A 13,992-nucleotide genomic window follows, 5' to 3' on the forward strand; every position below is an offset into this window, starting at 1 on the left:
TAATGTTTTAGTAGCATGTCTTTTTTAGAAAGACCCAGAGATAGAGAGTTGATTTATGAGTTTATGACAGGACATGGCATCTCAGCTTAGAGCAAGAAAGACTGTTAGAGGAGGGGTTCAGGACCCTCAAGTGCAACATCCACGAGTTTAGGATTTTCCCCCTCCAGGGGTGCAGGAAGAGGGAGTCGAGGGTAGCCAGACCATCCCGACAGCTCCAAATCCACCTATGACCCAAGTTGATGAGAAGACAATGGAGGCAAGAATTGATGAAGTTGTTACATCCTCCTTGATGGAAAGACTACAGGAGTTGATCCATAATATGATGGTAGGACAGATTGCTCAGAACCAGGCTCAGAAGGAACATGTGCCACCTAAGTAGTTGTCACAAACCAGAATAGAGACATGCAGGGACCTGTCTCTTGAGGCTAAGCACTTGAAGGATTTCAAGAAGTTTGACCCTCGTTCTTTTGATGGATTGTCGAGAGATCCCACTAAAGCAAAGATGTGGCTGTCATCAACTGAGACGATTTTCCATTTTTTGAGGTACCTAGAGGAGCACAAGCTCCAATGTGTAGTTTTTATGCTGACTGGCAATGCAGAGATTTGGTGGCGTTCAGCAGAGAAAATAATTGATACTAGTGGGGGACTTGCAACCTGGGAGTAGTTTAAGGAGCGTTTTTATGAGAAGTATTTTTCAGCCAACACCTAGTACAACAAACAGGCAGAATTCTTGAACTTGAAATAGGGAGTTATGTCGTTAGAGGAATATGAACAGGAATTTGATAAGTTGTCCCACTTTGCTCTTGAGCTAGTAGCCACCGAGGTAGCGAGGATAGAGAGGTTCATCCAGGGTCTGAGGAGCGAACTGTAAGGTATGTTACTTGCCTTAAACCTCAAGACATATGTTGCAGCACTGCGGGCTACCATGAGGATTAATGCTATCTCCCAAGTGGGAGATGAGTACAGGAAATTGCTCGGGATTGGGACCTCTATAGGTCGGAAAAGGAAGACTAAGCCAAGGGCTCCTGAGCATCAGCAAAGGAACTAGAACACCGTTAATACTTCACGTCAGTGGAGACAGCAGGGCTCTCAAGTGTGACTGTCAAGGAAGATAAGTCGATCTATACTACTTGTGGTAGGCGTCACTGTGGACATTGCCTAGCCAGCTCTGGGGGTTTTTTTTTATATGGTCAGAAGGGGCATATGTCAGAGAAATGCCCAAGAAAAAATGTGTCTGAACCTAGGGGCCATTCGTAAGCTCGTTTCAGGGAGGCTCTAGTTGTCAACAGCAGCAGGGTAGATTGTTTTCTACCACTCAGTGTGGGCCGAGAAGTCAAGCACAGTTGTGACAGGTATGCTTCACATTTTGGGGCACCATGCTTTAGTTTTGTTTGACTCTGGCACTTCGCACTCGTTTATATCCTTCATATTTGTAGAGCATGCCATGTTAGAGTCAGAACCTTTGCTCTTCGCACTATCTATTTCCACTCTATCAGGAGAGATCATGTTAGCTACTAAAAAGATAAAGGCATGCAGGTAGAGATAACAAATCTTGCATTAGATGTGACCTTGATAATTGTAGATATGCGTGATTTTGATGTGATACTAGGCATGAATTAGCTAGTTGCTAATCATGCCAGCATAGTTTGCTCCCGTAAAAAGGTCATCTTTAACCCTCCTACAGGAGCCAGTTTATGTTTAAAGGGGTTGGGACCGTGGTCCTACCCAAAGTGATTTCAGCATTGAGGGCCAGTAGAAATTTTGACCAAATAGACTGGGGTATGACGGCCAGTGTGGTTGACACTAGAGAGGCTGAAGTCACGTTGACTTTAAAGGCAATAGTAAGAGATTTTCCAGATGTTTTTCCAGAGGATTTTCCTGGACTACCCCCACAGCAGCAGATAGATTTTGCTATTAAGTTAGAGTTACGCACAACTCCCATCTCAAAAGCTCCTTACAGGATGGCATCAGTAGAGTTGAGGGAACTTAAGGTCCAGTTGTAAGAGTTGTTAGAAAAGGGTTTCATTCGCCCTAGTGTGTCACCATAGGGTGCACTCATTTTGTTTGTGAAAAAGAAGGATAGATCGTTACGTCTGTGCATTGACTATAGAGAGCTAGATAAAGATATCATAAAGAATAAATATCCACTCCCCATGATTGATGACTTGTTCGACCAGTTGCAGGGAGCTACAGTGTTCTCAAAGATTAATCTTCGATCAGGATATCATCAGCTAAGGATAAAGGACAGTGATATACACAAGACAGCTTTCTGTTCGAGATATGGGCATTATGAGTTCATAGTGATGTCGTTCGGTTTAACGAAAACTCCAGTCGTATTCATGGATATGATGAATAAGGTGTTCAAGGAATTCCTCGACACCTTTGTGATTGTTTTTATTGATGGTATCTTAGTTTATTCCAAGACAGAGGCCGAGCATGAGAAGCATTTGTGAAAAGTCTTGAAGACGTTGAGGGCCAATAAGTTGTATGCCAAGTTCTCTAAATATGAGTTTTGGTTGAGGCAAGTGTCTTTTCTAGGGCATGTAATGTCGAAGAAAGGAGTCTCTGTGGATCCTGCAAAGATTGAGGTAGTTACAAGTTGGGCTTGTCCAACCACAGTCAGTGAGGTGCACAATTTTCTAGGGTTAGCAGCCTAATAAGGGTGATTTGTGAAGGACTTCTCTCGCATAGCCACCCCATTGACTCAGTTGACCCGGAAGGGAGCTCCTTTCGTTTGGAATGAGGCTTGTGAGAGTAGTTTCCAAGATCTCAAGTAGAGACTGGTTTCAACCCCAGTTCTTATAGTACTAGATAGATCAAGTGGTTTTGTCATTTACAGTGACGCGCCCAAGAAGGGATTGGAAAGCATATTGATGCAGCAGGGGAGAGTAGTTGCTTACACTTCTTGTCAGTTAAAGAAGCATGAACAGAATTATCCTACACACGATTTGGAATTAGCAGCAGTGGTTTTCACTCTCAAGATCTAGAGGCACTACTTATATGGAGAGAAGATATAGATTTTCACCGACCACAAGAGTTTAGAGTACTTTTTCACTCAGAAGAAGTTGAACATGAGGCAACAAAGGTGGTTAAAGTTGGTGAAGGATTTTGACTGCGAAATTTTTTATCACCCAGGGAAGGCGAATGTAGTGGCAGATGCCCTAAGCAGAAAGGTAGCCCATTCAGCAGCCCTCATTACTCGACCGGCTCACTTGTGCAAGGAGAGCAGGCAGAGATTGCAGTGGCAGTGGGAAAAGTCACGGCACAGTTAGCGCAGTTGTCAGTGTAACCGAGTCTAAGGTAGAGAATTATTGATGCACAGTGGTGTCTGGAGGAGAGAGTTTGTAGGGTGGAGTCAAGCCAGAATGGTGAATTCTCGGTATCAATGGAAGGTTGTCTCCTTTATCAGGGGCGTTTGTGTGTGCTAGCAGATAGTGATATTAAGAATGAGTTGTTGTCGGAGGCTCACAGTTCCCTATTTTTTATTCATTCCAACAGCACCAAGATGTACCAAAACTTGAAGCGTTATTACTGGTGGAATGACATGAAAAGAGAGATTGTTGAGTTCGTCAGTAAGTGCTTGGTGTGCCAGTAGGTGAAAGCCCTAAGACAGAAGCCAGCAGGCTTATTACAGCCTTTGAGTGTGCTAGAATGGAAGTGAGAGCATGTGCCTATGGACTTCATTATGGAGTTGCCCCGGACAGCAAAGAGTTTCACTGTGATTTGGGTTGTGGTAGACATACTTACTAAATTAGCATAAGTGGGCACAGATATACATGAAAGAGGTGGTGAGATTGCACGAAGTGCCTGTGTCCATTGTGTCGGACAAAGACCCGCGTTTCATGTCTAACTTCTGGAAGAGTCTTCAGGTAGCTTTGGGGACCCAGTTGGATTTTAGTACAGCTTTTCATCCGCAGTCTGATGGGCAGACAGAGAGATTGAATCAGATATTGGAAGATATGTTGCGTGCCTATGCCATAGAGTTTTCAGGAAGTTGGGATGCTCACTTGCATTTGATGAAGTTTGCTTATCATAACAGCTACCAGTCTACTATTGGAATGTCACCATTTGAGGCCCTTTATGGGAAGAGTTGCAGATCACTTGTCTGTTGGGATGAGGTAGGAGAGAGGAAATTGATAGGTCCTGAGCTAGTGCAGACCACGAATTAGGCAATACAGAAGACCAGGGCTTGTATGCAAACAACTCAAAGCAGACATAAAAGCTATATCGATGTGAAACACAAGGACCTAGAATTTGAGACTGGTGATAAAGCATTCTGAAAAGTGGCACCTATGAAACATATTTTTAGGTTTGGCAGGAAAGGGAAATTGAGTCCGAGATTCATTGGACCTTTCGAGGTATTGGAACGAATTGGCCCCGTAGCTTACCGATTGGCATTGCCTTCCCAACACTGTCTTTAGTTAATAATGTCTTCCATGTTTCGATGCTGAGAAAGTATGTGACCAACCCATCCAATGTAGTTGACTTTGAGCCCTTGCAGTTGAATGACAACTTGAGCTACGAGGAGAGACCTGTAGAGATTCTCGCCAGAGAGGTAAAGAAATTATGCCGTAGGGAGATAGCCTTTGTGAAAGTCCTGTGGCAGAATCATCAGTTCAAGGAAGCCACTTGGGAGTGAGAGGATGAGATGAGAGCCAGTACCGAAGCTATTCCAGGAGTAAACTTTCAAGGACGAAACTTCCGTAAATGGGGAAGAATGTAACACCCCAAATTTTGTTAGTAATGTAATTTCAGTAATTTCCTTTAATTGAGGCGTTTTGGAATTTTTGAATTTTAAATGCAACTGCTGGAATTTGATTAATTAAAGTTGAAAATTTATGTTTGAAATTAATGTCAAGAATTAATTTCATTTCGGAAGGGGAGTAGTTAAATTCTTTTTGAATTGAAAATTAAAGGGAAAAAAGGGTTAAAAGTTGGAAAAAGAGAATAAAATAAAATAAGATTAGATGTAATAGAATAAATAAAATGAAGTATTTTATTTATTTTATTTAGTTAATTTTTAATTATTTTAATTACTCCTCCTTCTTTTTAAAGAAAATAAAACCCTCAAGCCTCTCCCTCACACTTTCCGAGCCACACTGGCCCCCTTGATTCCATCTCTCTCTCCTGTGTTTCTCGCTATCGTGCCTCTCCCTCTCCACCGCCTCCAATTGCTCTCGCTCCACGTACCGCCCCACCCTCTCTCGTTGTCCTCACGAGATCAAACCGTTGACTAGGTCGTCCGTTCATGCTCCGCGGCATCGCTCGTCAACAAACCACCGAAGCCGCTACCCAGATCTCCTCCAGCCAACTGAAGCTTTCATCGTCGACGCCCAGCCGCCTAGGTCTGCACTGCCTAGCCGTTCGTGCTCCCAGCCAACCACGTCTGTCCAAGCACCGCCCAGCCTCTGTCGCCATCGTTTTTGTCGGTTCTGTTGTTGGGCATGTTTTCTGGGCTTCTAGGATAGTTTAAACAACTTTTGATCATCATCCATTAAACTCTTTAACGGAGTATTTGACCAAATCGTCGCATGCTTGTTGAAAATCTATCTAATTCACCTTTCCATGTAGGTTCCCAGGTAGGAGTGTTACGTTTCCGTCAACTTAAGAACCCCAGCCTAGCCAGAACCTGTCTTAGACAAAAGGTCCTTTATAGATAAGCTTACAACAAAATTAATCTTTTATTTCAACCAATTTAATCCTACTAAACCGATTTTAAAAGATTCAGCTAGGTTACTAAACTCTTTAGAACCACTTGAACTTAGATCTATCTCATCCCAATTTTAAAACCCTTTTAAAAAAACTTGAGTTCACCCTAAGTCCGCATGCAACTCTGAATTATTGATTTAGGTCTAATTTCTTTTATAACACTTATAAACGGAAACCATTACCACAATGCCAAGCTAACACATGCAAGGCATTCATAACGATTATAAACAGCCTAAGTGTCATGCTCAATGTGTTGTCCATTCATTACTACTTCTTTTATATAACACTTATACAAAACAGCAATGAAACAAGAACACATGCTTCCATACACCCTTAGACTATAACATTTATAATAAAAGGATGATGCATGATAATGCTCAGTGCATGCAAAATATAACTCTTATATTTCATGATGCATGCGCATGCTTTCAAGTAATTTCTTCATGCAATATTATAACAATTATAATACATGATGCATGAATAATTGCACAACCTAAGGTGGGTTTTAACTATATGACAAACACTTTGGCATATAAGTACCATACATCACATGAATAAAAACCAAAGTTGATGAACCGGGTGAAAATTGCCTTAAAATCACAAAAGGAAAGCTAACTATCACAAAGAAAATGAGTCTCTGGTTCAAATAGGTGAATCGAATCTTGAACCGCTCGGGCAAAGCATCGCGTCTCCAACCATCGTGTACTAAGCACCACGTGATCGTCTACACGATAAAACAAACGTTTTGCTCTATCGCTTACCAACGCTCTCAAAGCTAAACGATCGGTTAGCATTTACTACACGATCGTTTAGAAAAATCTAAACGATCATTTAGCTATTACTACACGATTGTGAAACTTTTACTAAGCGATGAAGCCTGAGGTACACGATCGCTTAGCATGCTCCGCACAACGCCCGCCTTCCGTGATCGTCTAAACGACTATGATGCCGTGAAGCACCATCGCCTATGCTAGTGCCTTCATATCGCATACGCACAATCATGTAGGTAGTAACTAAGCGATGAAGCTTGCTAAATACACGATCGTCTAGCACCCGCCTTTTACTAAGCGATGAGCATCACATGCTCCCTCTATGATCATCTACCTCTAACACCTACACGATCGGATAATCAACGCTACGCGATAGAGTAAACAATTTACCCCATCACTTAGGATTAACTAAACGATCGTTTAGAAAATACTACACAATCGTCTAGAAAAATCTAAATGATCGCTTAGTTAAATCCTAACGATCGTTTACCTGAAGCTAAACGATACGACCAACGCTTCGTCTTCTTCTTCATTAAGAATCGCATCTCCATGCTTCGAAGTTTCATCACCAACGACTCGAAAAACTCAAACTCTTTGAATTATAGACTTGATTGCAAAGTTAATTACGCCCAAAAACACAGGGGCCCTTACAAATTAACACTTTGAAATGACAGAAAACTTTAACAAAAGGTAATTAAACCCTAAACATTCATCAACTTAACCACAAATGCAGAAAACGAGTAACCACAAATGCAGAAACCCACCGCGACTACAAAATGAGTTCAAAACAGAGTTGTAATTTGGAATATCAAAACAACTTGGCTCTGATACCAATTGAAGGAAATATAACTCGAGATTTCCATGAGCAGCGAAAATAAGATCATTCCAAATTACAATCATGAATGAACATTACAAATTACAGTCATCAACAAAACATACAGTTATGTAATTGATATAGAAATTACAGCATGAACAACCACAAATGAACAAGGAGAAAACTCTACGAAGATTTGTCGTCTCGTCTCCATGCTCCTTGCTCACGAACACTCGAACACTCGAACAACATGGCTGCAACATTTCACGAACACTTTGCGATCGTCTTCAACGATCGAATTGGTCACGAACACTCCAGCAAGACGAACGACCTCCACAAAACCTCGACGGTGTCAAGTTCAGTAAGACACCACCAAGAAGATTACCTTGGTATTCTCGGTGTGAGAATCCAGAGGGTGGGCTCTGTTCAGACTTGGAATGAGGCAGACGAAGGAGGAAAGAACAGTCGTATACACGACTGAGCAAGTGGGAGAAGACAAAAACCTATCGCATAGGTCGATGCCCAATCATTTAGCAAATTCTACTCGATCGTCTAACAAAAGCTAAGCGATCGTTTAGCTCATCTTTTAGCTATATGTCTGTCGCCTACAAAATATTGCACAATCGTTTACTAAAACACGTTGTCACTTAGTAAATCGATATTTACTTGACAAGCGCCCGTGAGTTTCTTTTTCTTTTTTTTTTTTTTTTTTTTTGCGAGAGAGAAAAAAAAAACTCAAAATCAATTTTCAACCTTCTGTAAAAACTTACTAAAATTAGGAAAACAACTTTCCTTTTATCTCACGATTACAATGAATCACCAATAACCACACACTTAATTGGTTATTAAAGAAAAAGAATTAATTATCCAATAATTAATATTATTATAAATATAAATGATAATCAGCTTATCATACTATATTTATAATCTATAGTTTTAATGTTTCATCTCATGAAACATATAAACCATAATTCTTTTTCTATTCCATGGTACTTAATGTAAATCTCATTTACATCAATCCTTCACTAGATGTATCTCATACATCATACCAATGATATCATTTATAATCAAAATACCTTTTGTCAATTTGAACATTTCAGATCAACACCAAGAACTGATCCTCAACTGAATCCATTGAGCTACCAAGGGGACCTTATGAACCTGTAGCTCAAAGCTCCAACGGTACGTGAATAACTGACTAAACTCTTTAGTCACGGGATCCACCATCTGTTAACTGCCGTCCACTCCACTAAAAACTGACAGCTGAACTCTCTTTACCACAGATATATTATGTGTCCATCTTAACCAATCAGCAGTGCGACAATCCTTGACAGATCGCTCATAAGTACAGCTCGGCCAATAACCGTTATGCCCCTGTAGTTAAATCTAACTCCTTATGTACCACTTATCCCTTTAATGAACATAAGTCATAGTCCTACTATGACTGAGTCTTCTCTTCTAAAGAGAAGTTGTGGACACTATGTTCAAGGCCAGGAATCAGCCCTTAAGGGAGCAATCTCTCTGCTTATCCCTGCTTCGGGAAAGGAGTGAATTCCATCTTGTGGATTGAGTTCCCAGCTCCCAGATCAGACAAGTCCCCAAAAAGGTAAGTATGTTGAGTTGGTAATCTGACCACTCTCACCCATACTAATCAAAAGACCACCCTCAAAGGCAGAAGTTCCCAAAACACTCAAGATTGAGGTCATGTCACTTATGGTCGTTTAGGTGAGATGCAAGTTTCTAGTATCAATGGCATTATATACAGAGTCTAATCATCTCGTGGTTCAGGTCTTATACAAACTCTTTGTATAGGACACCCTCGCTCGCACGTCTCCACATGAATGGTCAGGATCTACCATCTGTAGTAGTTTACAACACTTGCAAACCTCTACAAAGCGGGTCGTATCCGTAGTGTCACTAGGATCAAGTATCCCACCTTAATCCTTATACTACAGACCTATTTAGGTTATCACTTAAGTCATGATCCACTTCTATAACACATATACATCTTTAAGTTTACATAAGATAACCAAGGAGCTTTGTTTATTGGATATTAGTAAATGCCAGAATTAAATAACACTTATTTTATTCATTAAACAATGTGTATCTTTACAAAACAACGAGACTCTGGAAGAATTAAGACACCAATCCCAACAACTTATTGCTTGTTTAAAAGTCAATGGATTCATCAGATATGATGACCTGAGTTTCAGTTAAACCCATGTACTGGTCAGGCTATTGCACAACTCTTCCACTACGTCGAGGCATTCTCAACTCTTGAAAAGGATGTGAAATACCAGTTCCATTAATATCTCTTGTTAAAGGACCTACTCGATCAATAACTCTTATTGATCTATCTATAGTTTCTCTGGTTATCTTACTTAATACTAGCTTACTGCGATGTTGATGATTTTTAATATGGTCTTTCTCCAGGAATATTGCATTTTTCGACACAAATACTTTAACTTCTTGAGGATCATAATAGAAACCACCTTTTGTCTCTTTGGAATAGCCTAAAAATAGGCATACCTCTGAACGGCGTTCCAGCTTCTTTGGATTTTGCACCAACACATGAGCTGGGCATCCCAAATCTTGAAGTGACGTAAACTACCTTTACGTCCTCTCCATAACTTATAAGGTGTTTCTGAAACACTTTTCAAGGGAACCATGTTCAATATATACACTACAGTTTCTACTGTGTCACCCCAAATAGAACATGGCAATTGAGCATAACTCATCATAGAACGAACCATGTCCAACGGGGTTCTATTTCTCCTTTCTGCAACACCATTTTGTTGAGGTGTGCTAGGTGTGCCAAATACTGTGAGTTGTGACTGAATTCTGTGTTCTATCAAATAGTCTTGGAATTTTAAATCCATGTAATCACCACCTCGATCTGATCGAAGTGTTTTAATCTTTTTATTGGTTCTCGACCTCTGCCTTATATTCCTTGAACTTTTCAAGTGTATCAGACGTATGATGCATTAGGTAAATGTAGCCATACCTTGAGTAATCATCGATGAAGCTGATGAAATATTCATACCCTTCTCTTGTTTTAACATTCATCGGATCACAAAGGTTTGAATGTACTAACTCTAAGGTTCTTTGGTCCTAATATCTTTTTTAGTAAAAAGATCTTTTCATCATCTTGCCCTCAAGATAAGATTCACATGGCAGTAAAGAGCTATCTTCTAACTGGTTTAGAAGTCCACTCTTAACCAATCTTCCAATCCTATTGAGATTAATGTGACCTAGTCTTAGGTGCAAAAGATAGGCATTTGGAGAAATTTTTCGTTTCTTATTTTGAGTTTCAACTGTTTTAAACATCTCTATATTCAAAATGGTTTTTACCTTAATCGGTTTTAACACGTTTAAGTTATTCTCTAGATTTGCATAATATACTTTATTACCTTTTGAGATAATGAACATTTCATTATATTCAAAAGAAATTTTTTAATTTTGTTCTAGCAAACATGTGATATAAATTAAATTCCTTTTCATAAAAGGAATGTAATAAACATTTTCAAGTAAAATGTGTCTATCTCCAATAAATAACTTTATCTCCCACTGCTTTAGCTAAAACAACCTCCCTGGTCCCTACCTTAAAGGTTTCTTCGCCTTCTATAAGTTGTCTCTAGAAACTAGTTTCTTGAGAAAAAGTACATATATGATCAGCTGCTGCTGAATCCACTATCCAGGATAACTTATCATTTTCTGCTAAGCGTGTCTCAATGACAAGTAAATTATATTTACTTTGTTGTACTTTCTGGTAAGTAGCAGAATTAGGAGATTGAGGACATTCCTCTGCTAAAACATATTCTAAATCATTAACTGCTAGTATATTCGATTTCCATGTTGATTTACTATTAAAAGGTGTCAGAAGCGAGTAAACTTAAAGAATTCAGCATGCTGAAATTATAAACAAATTCTAATAAGTGAATTGCTTCTAAACCAATCAAATTTTAGTAAAGTAATAATGTACCCAAATTTCATTATTTTATTTGCAATGATACTATAGTGCGTCAGAATAAGTGCTACGGAGGGGCAGTCAAATACTCTTTCACTAAAGCAAGACATTCTTGACTAAATATTATCTCTAGAATAACTCATATTTTAATAGTCATTTAGCTACCATCTTCGATCAAGAATTTCTAACACTTAGTAATTCTGTAAGTGTAACCCTCCATTTTTATTTCTCAGAGATTAATGGCCCTAACGATGCTACCAAATTGGAGAGTCAAATTTGGGAAATGACCTAAGAAATCCTATCCATTTTTGGAGTTTGAGCAGTTCCGAATCCTATGTTACAACCCTCCGAGTGGATAGTCGTGGTTAGCGACTAGCTAATGCTGCCTTAAAGACCAAAAGCAGGCACAACATAGGAATCTCATAGTCCAAACTAATGGAAGAGACCGCAGGACACGTTAACACACATCCTTCACCCACGTATTACAAAATACTTCCCCTATTCACCTTGCTATTATCCCATGCAAACACTTTCCGAATAGAGGTCGCTCTAGGGTGATATGAAGCGTTGCATGGATCTCACAGTGTGAACTCTTAGGGATGTGAGAGCTAAGAACAACATATCTCATATGTTATTAATCTCCCACTGAAGTGTTCTATTTGTTTTTGGGTAAATCTTTACTTAGGAATGTTCCGACTAATTAAACAACCTAAGTCTTGGTACTTATCCAAGTATAACGTTTATATTTGGATTTAACCTACGATGACTGGGTGGTAAACCAATTTTAAAACTTTACACCACTCACGTGTGCTTATAAAACCGGTTAAAAACGCTCAATTATTCAGTCATAAGCCCCAGGTAGAGGTGTTTCATAGACCGTCAACTTAAATACCCCTAGACTTAGACAGGATTATATACCGGTTGAGTTTGTAACCAAAGTTTTATAAAATAAAACCTATGTTAATTATTAAAACAAGTGGTTAACTTACGTAAGTATGCAGCTTATCTTTGTTATGGATTTTAATGTCTAATCTAATTTTATAATAACTTAAAAATTTAGAAATGGTGTACATCCATAACATACACCAGATATCTCATGATTTAATATAACACTTATATTAAAACATCTGAAACCCTAAATATGCATACTATATATTATAACATTTTATAACATACATTAAATGCATGTAACATGCTTCCTATGGTGGGATTTTAAATCTACATGGCATACTATACGCACATACAAGATTTATTTAATTATAACATACATCACATGCATAAATAATTAAACATAAACTGATATGGTTGTTAGTTTTGGCATTTTCAAGCAAATAAAAGCCTAGATTATTACAAGAATAACCAAAACTGGCTCCAAAACACTTCTGGATCACTCGAACCGCCCTGAACAGAACCCGAACCTCTCAAACCGGACCTCCAATGCTAAAAAAATGGGTTGAATCGGGAAAAAATCCATTAAGTGCCAACGAGCATCGAGTACCATCGAGCATCGAGTATGCCATCGAGAATCGAGTATAAAGAACAGGGCAATGGCTGAAAATCCAGCTTCTATTGCTCGACCATCTTCATTTTTTTCTTCAATTACAACCTAATTTAAACTCTAATAACTCCAATCAAATTACAGAGACTTAAGCACACATTAAGGCCCATTAATCAATAGCCAATTACAAGAATTATAACATAATTGAAAAGAATTCAATGCCAAAACTCAGAAAAACCATATCAGTTCACCATTTTTATACAACTTATGAAAAACATCCTCTAAGCCAAAATTAACTCGAACTGAATGCTTAAAAGATGCTCTGATTCCAATTGTTGGTTTATAGAAACATGCAATGGAAGAAAACAGGATCATTAAACATTTTAATTCCTCAATTTTGACATCAAAATAAGCATGTTCATAGGGTATTAAGATGGTTTCAACACATACCTTTCAAGATTCTCTTCAAACAAGAATTTGAGCTGCAATCTTCTCAAATGGAAGTCATGGACCACCACTAGAGCTTTCCTACTATTCCCTAGGAGCCTTAGATTGAGTTGTGGGACTCAAAACAAGCTTGAACTTAGGGAAATTGGAGGAGAGGTTTTCTGGTTTTTCAGCTTGTTGAAGAACAACTTCTTCAACTTTCAAAAATCCCAACAATTCAGCAATTGTATGTCCTTTTCTACTGAATCCCTTTTGTATTTTAAACAATCAACCATACTTTGAAGTCTTCATCCCATGAAGACACCACCTACTTGGTGGCATTAGTGGATTATGGTGATTAAGGTGCTTTGAAGTTGAGTACAAAAATCCCACTTTGTGGGTTTTTCTAAATTTTCAATTTTTTCCATTTTGAATTTTGAATTTCAATTTCAAAATCAAAATCAATTTTCAATTTTAATTCTTCAATTAAAATTGAAATTTTATTAATTTTACTAAAATTAATTCAATAATTAATTTTTCTAATAAAATTAATAAGTAATAATTAATTAAATAATTTAATTAATTCTATTAATTTAATAACAAATATTAAATTAATTTATCATCAAATCATCACCATGAATCCCCATTGATGAAATTAATATTTAAATCATATTTATATATGAATCGATTCTCCAATTACGTTTAATTCCAAAATTAAACATGTAATTATATCACATATAATTACTAATTCCCGTAATTTGAATTTGAACATTTCAAATCAACTTATCATGCTATTTTAAGGCTAACC

General features: G+C 38.3%; 1 protein-coding gene across 1 annotated transcript; it reads left to right on the forward strand.

The window, feature by feature from the left end:
* The first annotated feature begins 3,776 nt into the window (after positions 1–3,776).
* LOC120084007 lies at positions 3,777–4,639 on the forward strand. Its single transcript, XM_039039912.1, has 2 exons — positions 3,777–4,118; positions 4,310–4,639. Exons 1-2 carry the CDS (start codon positions 3,777–3,779, stop codon positions 4,637–4,639), a joined length of 672 nt encoding a protein of 223 aa, XP_038895840.1.
* The last annotated feature ends 9,353 nt before the right edge of the window (positions 4,640–13,992 follow it).

This window comes from Benincasa hispida, chromosome 8 (genome assembly GCF_009727055.1).
Source record: "Benincasa hispida cultivar B227 chromosome 8, ASM972705v1, whole genome shotgun sequence".
Taxonomy (NCBI): Eukaryota; Viridiplantae; Streptophyta; class Magnoliopsida; order Cucurbitales; family Cucurbitaceae; genus Benincasa; species Benincasa hispida.